We start from the raw sequence: 8,066 nt of genomic DNA, 5'->3' as shown, positions 1-8,066 counted from the left end.
CAGCGGCCTCCTGCCTTTTGGGTTTACTTCCCCGCAGGGGACACCGTAGGCGGCTGTGCGGTCCGGCCACTGCCCCCCGCCCCTCGCGTCCGGCCGCGCCGTGGGTTGCGGTCGCTGTGGGGGTGGCAGCTCCTGTCCGGGAGGTTTGCGCCTGGCGGGGCACCCCGGAGCCGCGGGGAGCCCAGAGGCGAGGCCAAGGCGGGGTGGGGCGCGTCCGGGCGGGGAGGGCAAACTCAGGCAGCGCAGGGGGCGCTGAGGGCAGCGGGCGGGCTGGTGGACTCGCGGTGGCGGAGCGAGCGGGACGAGGGCTGGCTGGTGCCGGGGGCCGCCCGCCGGAGGGGGAGGAGGCTGCGCTGCCCTTGTTGCAGGTTCGCTGTCGAGCACACAGGAGGCAGGGACATGGGCAGGGTGCGGTCTGCGCGGGGCCCGCGCCCGGATCTCTTCCATTTCCCCTCTCACTCGGCCCCGGGCTGCGCCGCAGACAGCAGCAGCTCCCGCTCCGCCCGAGCCGCCTGACCGCCGGGCCGGGGTGCTAACCGCGGGGCCCGCCAACCCGCCGGCCCGGCCAACCCAGCCCAGCCCGGCGGCCCGCAGCCCCGCCGTCCGCCGCCCCCCGCCGCCGCCGCGTTGCCAAAACAAACGGGCCGGCCTATTTATTGGCGGCGGGCGAGCCGGGCAGCTCAGAGTCGAGGCGCCGAGGGGGACAGCGCGCCGCCACCAGCCAGGGCCCCGGGCCCCCGCCCCGCACCTGAGTCCCGCCGGCCCTGCGCCACGCCGCGCAGCCCATGGCGCCCCCACCTGGAGCCCCCCGAAGCCACCCCGACGCCTGAGCCCCCTCAGGGCCCGGGTCGACTAGCCCACCCATCAGCCCACCAAGCGCCCTCGCCCGCCGCTCTCCCGGGCTCCCGGCCATGTCTCCCGCCCGGCTCCGGCCCCGACTGCGGTTCTGCCTGCTGCTGCTGCTGCTGCTGCTGCTGCTGGTGCCGGCGGCGCGGGGCTGCGGGCCGGGCCGGGTGGTGGGCAGCCGCAGGCGGCCGCCGCGCAAGCTGGTGCCGCTCGCCTATAAGCAATTCAGCCCCAACGTGCCCGAGAAGACCCTGGGCGCCAGCGGGCGCTATGAAGGCAAGATCGCGCGCAGCTCGGAGCGCTTCAAGGAGCTCACCCCCAATTACAATCCCGACATCATCTTCAAGGACGAGGAGAACACGGGCGCCGACCGCCTCATGACCCAGGTGAGCGCGACCCGCCCTTCCAGGGCGCTGCTGCCGAAGCACCGCCACCTGCCCGGCCCTATCCGCCCTCCCTGGCACTTTTGCTCCACTGGTTGGCACGCCCCCTGGCACCTGCCCCTCTCGCCAAACCCAGCTGCTTCTTGCCCAGGATGGGACAGCCAGGGGTCCCGGCAGGCGTGTCGGCATCCCCGATCGATCGTGCCGATGGCTATGAGAAGAGCTCCCTGCCGCCGAGCGCCACAACCCAGCCGGTTGGCCACGGCCCCTCTGCCCCGGCGCGCTGGCAGCTCGGGTCATTCGCGGCACCCGGCACCCGGAGGCACCTCGATCTGGCTGCCTCCTGCGCTACCGGGATTCACGCGGTACTTCCTGGCCTAACCCTCCGCACGGCTGCGCCTCTTTCACTTAGAAGCCATTCGGCACCTCGGCACCCCGAGGCGAACAGCTCGGGGTGCAGAGGGCCCCACGGCCTTTGCTCCACGCGCGGTCGCTGTGGGGGTGGCAGCTCCTGTCCGGGAGGTTTGCGCCTGGCGGGTTTGATGCGCTGCCCCCGGTGGGATCTGGGGTTAAGGAACAGCGAGGAAGGTGAAGGTGGGAAAGAGAACTTGCCGGGAGAGACCACGTGTCTGTGCAGAGAGCTGAGAGGCGCCCCTGCGTAGAAGGGTGGGGGACGGGGGGCCTTTGAGCGCTGGGGCCGAACCTGGGGGACCCCTGGGCTTGATGGCAGGGATGAGTTGGGTTGAAAGGGAGGGGTTCGGGTGCCCGCGAGGCAGGGAGCAGAGCTAAAGTTAGTCTTTGCATGCAGGGACCAGCGCTCAGCACAAGCGCTGAGGAGTGGAGGGCGGGGTGGGGGTGAGGGTTGGGGGGCGCGGGGGGGGGGGGGCGTTGGGGGGAGACGCAAGCTTTCTTCACTGCAACCAGGTCCGCAGGGGAAGAGACCTACGTCCCCTTCCTCAGTGGCCCACCCATGCCCCCCCCCACCCCCCACGCAGGCAGCCCACGTTCTAAGTGCTTTAGGAAAAGCAGCTAGACCACGGCCCTCGGCATGCGCCCTGGCGCCGGGGCTGGCCGGCCAGTGTCGGGGCGAAGGTTGGCTGGTGGCCGGGCCGGGCTGGGCGCAGAGGAATGCAGATAAGGATCCGGGCCACGGGCTGGGCAATCATTGACAGCGCGCGCCCCAGCTCTGGACCCGAGGGGGCGGGGGGTGGGGGGGGGGTGGGAGAGAGAGGCAGAGAGCAGGGGCCGCCAGAGAACATAGGTGGGGGGCTAGAAGCCTGGAGGCAAGAGCACACGGAGCTCCCTCCTGGGGCAGTGAGCGCCCCAGCTAGCTTGCCCGCCAGGGAGGACTACGGGCTTTGGGCTGTAAACGTTGTTGGCTCCTGGGAGACAGAGTCCAAGGGTCTGTGGGGCCGGGCTCTGCGGGGCGGGGGTAGGTTGAGACAGGGGCTACCCACGCCTGGCGGCACCTCGAACTTCAGAGTCAAGGACTGTGGAAGGGCCCCCTCTCTTGCCGGCCCCTCCCCCCAGTCAACTGCAGGGTCCCTTGGGCTGCAGGCACGTGGGGAGTCAGCACAGACAGGTGATCTCTCCCGTCCTTCCCGCGGGCGCGGCTCTACTCCCACCCCGTGTGAGGCGGAGCGTGGAGGCGGCTCCCTGAGATTAGAAGTTCGATTTCTGGAGTCCCTTCCCAGATGGGAGCAGCGCAGAGGCGCGGAGGACTCTGGGCTCGGGGGACATTACCTAAGACGATCAACCCTGCGGAGACCCTTGTAGCAGGAGACGCTCCGCGTCGCCCTTAATAGGGCCAGGCCGGGCACTAGTCCTTCCACCAACTTCTGGGGACAGGGCTGCCCTGCTTCGGCAGGGGTGCGGGCAAGTTTTGGACATAAGAGGGTCCCAGCAGGAATGCTTTGTGGTGCCCGAGGGATCCAGGTAGGCCAGGGATTCCCGTCCAGTACACCCCCATGCTGCTGGGTCTCCGCACCTGCCGCGCCTCCGGGGCTGGTGTCCCCGGGCCTCAGCCCTGAGGCTACGGTGACACCTACTGGGCATCTCTGGCCTTGCACGCCTAGTAGGCCCGCCGCAGGCTGCTCCCGCCCCTCGAGCTAGCAGGCGTCCGGTGAAACAGAGGGACTGGGCGTTGGAAAGGTGTAGGCTGCGGAGGAATTGGTACCCGAGCGAGTCAGAGAAGGGAGGGGCCACTTAACCGAGAAAGGCGCCCTCAGGACAGGGCTTGCCACGCGCTTCAGATTTGCGGCGTCACTGTGCGGTCCAGGTCCGTGGGGCAGCCGATGCTATAACGGAAGTAAGTTAGGGCTCTGTGTTCCGAAGAGAGAGGAAAAGAGCACCCCTCCCGATTTCCCAACTCCTGCGGTTGCGCTGGGAGAGCGAGGCTAGGACTCCACCTGCACGCGGGCCAGCTCCTCCCCCTAACTCGGCGCTTTCCTCTCGCAGCGTTGCAAGGACCGCCTGAACTCCCTGGCCATCTCGGTGATGAACCAGTGGCCCGGCGTGAAGCTGCGGGTGACCGAGGGCTGGGACGAAGACGGGCACCATTCGGAGGAGTCGCTGCACTACGAAGGCCGCGCAGTGGACATCACCACGTCGGACCGTGACCGCAATAAGTACGGACTGCTGGCGCGGTTGGCAGTGGAGGCCGGCTTCGACTGGGTGTATTATGAGTCCAAGGCCCACGTGCATTGCTCCGTCAAGTCCGGTGAGCCGCTGCCGGGGGACTGGGCCCGGGGCCGGGGCCGCAGGGCGTGGGCAGGCGGCGCAGGGCCCTCTGGGGCCCAGAAGAAAAGACCCGCCCGGGGATGGAGGCGGGAACCCCGGGAAAGAGGACGTCGGCGGCACTCCCCGCTTCCTCTTGTGACCGCCTGCTCCTCCGGCGCCTGGTAGCGTCAATGTTGGGAGCCTAGTGAGACAGGGCCCCGTCCCGGTGCTGCTGGGTCCTGACCTTGAGGTCCACAGTCAGCGGTTCTCAACCTGTGGGTCGCGAACAATGAAAATACATCCGGCATATCAGATATTTACAGTACGATTCATAACAGTAGCAAAATTACAGTTATGAAGTAGCCACGAAAATAATTTTATGGTTGGGGGTCACCACAACATGAGGAACTGTATTAAAGGGTCGCGGCATTAGGAAGGTTGAAAACCACTGGAAGCCTGCGGCAGGAGGTTCAAGACAGCGAGCTGAGCGGATGTGGAAGCCAGGCTGAGACAGACACAGCCTCCCCACCCAGTCTGGTGCAGAATGAGGCGGGTGGGGTGGGGCAGGGGCCAGGGCTGCCCAGACATCAGCAAGTCTGACCAGGAGCCCAGAGGTTCAGAACCGACAACGGGGCTGCAGGCCAGACCCTTTAGGGCACTAGGTGTGCTCCTCCCAGGGGGTGCAGGCATCCCCACCTCTCCCTCAGGCCCTGAAACTGGGCATTTGGGGGCAAAGCCAACCACGAGGGCCAGAATAAACAGAATGGACTCAATAAAGTGTATTTTCCCAAATTTGCCGCCTTGTTGATCCGAATTGGCAGGCATCGGGGCCTTGCCCCTCTCTCAAATCTTGTCAGCATCCCTGTCACCACACTGAATCCAGTCATGGATGCTTCAAATGTTTCCTGTGGGACTGCCAGCCTGGCCCCAGGGCTGCAGGCTCAGCCCGCCATGCTGGTACCAGGCATAGTCACATGCACAGACCCTGCACACGGAGACCAGGCCCCTTTTTACTATTCCTGATCCCACCTGGGCCCACAGGGGTGACCCCACCCCCACTCCCACACTGCCCTTCTCCTCAGCACTTTCCTGCCAGTGGTATCTGTTTCAAGTCACATCCACCTGCAAACACTGACCCAGTGCCAGCTCCCAGAGAGGCCACTTCCATTCCTCATTCCTGACCCCCAAACACTGTTCTCCATCCCACGCACTGATGCCACTGTGTCCTGTTCCTGCACAAGGACCCAGCACATGAATTGAGACAGTGATTTTACCATTGCCACTGAACCAGGCTTCCCTGGAGTCTATATTCACCCACGGCTGGCCTTCCTTTCACTTCCGTTTGGACTCCAAGGGCCAGCTCTGGCACGGGACTTGGCATGTCAGTCTGAGAGGGCACCATTGGGGGAGTGAGAAATAATGGCACATTTAGACCCCAGAGGAGCTAAGTGACTCGCCTTCTCCACGAGGCTGCAGCTTTCTGGGTGTCAATCACAGCTGATCACTGCCTGGCTCAGCTGACCTCTGACCTCTCTGACTGCTGCACAACGTTGTCAGGGTTGAAAACAGATGGGGACGTCGCCTGGGCGTCAGGATGGCCTCTTCCTTCTCCCTCACTGGAGCCACAACACGCTCCTCTCACTGGCAAAGGATCAGACTGGGGAGAAGGGCAGAGATCACATTGTGGGGTGGAGTGGGTTCGAGGCTGCATGAGAAGTGGGGATAGGAGCCAAGATATGGTGATGGGGGCTCTTTGGGAGCAAGAGGGAGCACTGGCTGGGCTTGGGACGGGTGCTATGACTGGGAATTGAGCTCCACAGCAGTAACACCTTCATGTCCCTTCTTCCCACAGAGCACTCGGCTGCAGCCAAGACAGGTGGCTGCTTCCCTGCTGGAGCCCAGGTGCGCCTGGAGAGTGGGGCACGTGTAGCTTTGTCAGCCGTGAGGCCAGGAGACCGGGTGCTGGCCATGGGGGAGGATGGGAACCCCACCTTCAGTGATGTGCTCATTTTCCTGGATCGTGAGCCAGATAAGCTGAGGGCCTTCCAGGTCATCGAGACCCAGGACCCCCCGAGACGCCTGGCACTCACACCTGCCCATCTGCTCTTCACTGCCAACAATCACACAGAACCAGCGGCCCACTTCCGGGCCACATTTGCCAGTCAAGTGCAGCCTGGCCAGTATGTGCTGGTAGCTGGGGTGCCAGGCCTGCAGCCTGCCCGAGTGGCAGCTGTCTCCACACATATTGCCCTTGGGGCCTATGCCCCACTAACGAGGCACGGGACGCTGGTGGTAGAGGATGTGGTGGCCTCCTGCTTTGCGGCCGTGGCTGACCACCGCCTGGCTCACTTGGCCTTCTGGCCCTTTCGACTGTTTCACAGCTTGACGTGGGGCAGCTGGACCCCGGGGGAGGGTGTGCACTGGTACCCCCAGCTGCTCTACCGCCTGGGACAGCTCTTGTTGGAAGAGAGCAGCTTTCACTCACTGGGCATGGCTGGGCCAGGGAGCTGAAAAGATTCCTCCACTGTCCTCCCGGAACTGCCCAACTGGATCCAAAGACCTCCCTACCTGGAGGGCATTGGCCCTGGAAGAGACCCGAGCAGGGGGTAATGGATCCCACCATTGCCGCACCCTACAGAGATATACCATTGAGACTTGCCTGGGCAATGCCAAAGTCCTCCACCACCATCTTGGTGTAGTGACAGAGCTGCAAGCTGAGCTGGCAAAAGGGTGGTCTGTCCTTCTAACTATAGGCCTCTAGACTGGCACAGTGGGTCCCAACCCAGCCAGCTCTCACTACGATTTTTCATACCTGCCTCCCCCAATGGGGAGAGCCCGTTCTATCTGTCTTAGGCCCCCCCTTTGGTGGGCTTGCACCTCAGTTGATGCTGCTAGATTCCCTGGGAGCCAGCAGGGAGCTGGCTGGACTCAATGCTGCCTGGAACTGAGAAGGCTGCAGGGTGGGGCAGCCATCCTGGCCATCCTGAGACATGTCCTTCCTCCCTGGCCACACTCCTTGGGACACATCCAGAGACTGTTGCTGTCAGTGGGCAGAGTTCTGTGTTCCAGCCAATGTGACCGTAGAGCCCGGGACAAGGGAGTGGGCTGGATGTCCTTCCCACCCCTGTCCAGGCTAAGTTCCCTCTTCTGCTGAACCCCCGCCCCCTCCTCTGGTCAGTCTTCCCCACCTTATTTATTGGCGCCAAGGGGGAAGCCCATGGGAGAATTTGAGGGATGTTTTGGTGTTTTCTTCCTTTTGTAATAAAAATTATTTAAGTTGTTAGAGCCATAGAGTCCAGAATGCTGAGTGGATTCAATACTTGGATAGTCCGGAGTCAGGGATGTGCTACTTTCCTCTGAGGACAAAACCTCCAGTACTCCACCCCCTCTGCAGGCCTGTTCTCATCAAAGCTCTGCAAAGTCCCAAAAGAAAGCTGTGTTCATGCCAGGGCAGGCCTTAGCATGCTGACCCCAAGGTTGGACCAGGAGAGAGAGGTGAGGTAACTAGTTCATGGTCACTTCACTCATCTAGACCACCACCTCTAGTCACGGTGCTTTTCCTGCTGACTCAAGTCTTTCTTGGGGCCTGGGTTTCTGACTCTTCATTGTGATCATGGACCATGGCATGAAATTATTCTGGAGACATAACATCTGCCTTCTGACTTCTTGGATAAATCCGGGGTCCCTAACCTGCAAGTTCTAAAACCTCAGAACCAACTAGGCAGCTTGTTAAAAATTATTCTTGGCCCTACTTCCAAGATTTTGCTTTAATAAATCCAGAGTGAGGGCCCCGGAACTTAATTTTACAAACAGTCCAAACACGGCAGATGGCCCATGGATCACACTTTGAGAGACATTACTTAGTCTAGAGAAGGCCCAGTTTATTGCCAAAACAGAATGATACTTTTGCCAGCCACGCCCAAAAGACCAATTTTGGGGTGAAGGTGGGGCCCTGTGCTCACTACAGGTTAGCTGATTCCCAGGCTCAGCGGTACAATTGTAAAATTTTCAGGAACTTCATGAGCCAGTTGATATAGACCATGGTGGGACTATTTATACCATGGGAATTGGTGTATGCTACAAATTAGGGTTCCTCACACTGTGGAGAGCTGGTTGTTA

At 62.5% G+C, this 8,066-nt stretch overlaps 1 protein-coding gene across 1 annotated transcript; it reads left to right on the top strand.

Moving 5' to 3' along the window:
- The first annotated feature begins 523 nt into the window (after positions 1-523).
- On the top strand, positions 524-7,236 carry IHH (Indian hedgehog signaling molecule). Its single transcript, XM_059703191.1, has 3 exons — positions 524-1,232; positions 3,687-3,948; positions 5,800-7,236. The coding sequence occupies exons 1-3, from the start codon at positions 912-914 to the stop codon at positions 6,456-6,458; spliced, it is 1,242 nt and encodes a 413-aa protein (XP_059559174.1). The 5' UTR covers positions 524-911; the 3' UTR covers positions 6,459-7,236.
- The last annotated feature ends 830 nt before the right edge of the window (positions 7,237-8,066 follow it).

The sequence above is a fragment of the Myotis daubentonii genome, chromosome 7 (assembly GCF_963259705.1).
Source record: "Myotis daubentonii chromosome 7, mMyoDau2.1, whole genome shotgun sequence".
Taxonomy (NCBI): Eukaryota; Metazoa; Chordata; class Mammalia; order Chiroptera; family Vespertilionidae; genus Myotis; species Myotis daubentonii.
Note: the sequence above shows the minus strand (reverse complement) of the source record. Positions and strands in the feature narration are given on the sequence as shown.

What these genes read in the sequence shown, in the direction of transcription:
- IHH (XM_059703191.1), top strand. Translation starts at nt 912, where the DNA reads ATGTCTCCCGCCCGGCTCCGGCCCCGACTGCGGTTCTGCCTGCTGCTG. An exon ending in CCGACCGCCTCATGACCCAG is followed by an intron (nt 1,233 to 3,686) that starts GTGAGCGCGACC and finishes TTCCTCTCGCAG; the next exon opens with CGTTGCAAGGACCGCCTGAA. An exon ending in GCATTGCTCCGTCAAGTCCG is followed by an intron (nt 3,949 to 5,799) that starts GTGAGCCGCTGC and finishes TTCTTCCCACAG; the next exon opens with AGCACTCGGCTGCAGCCAAG.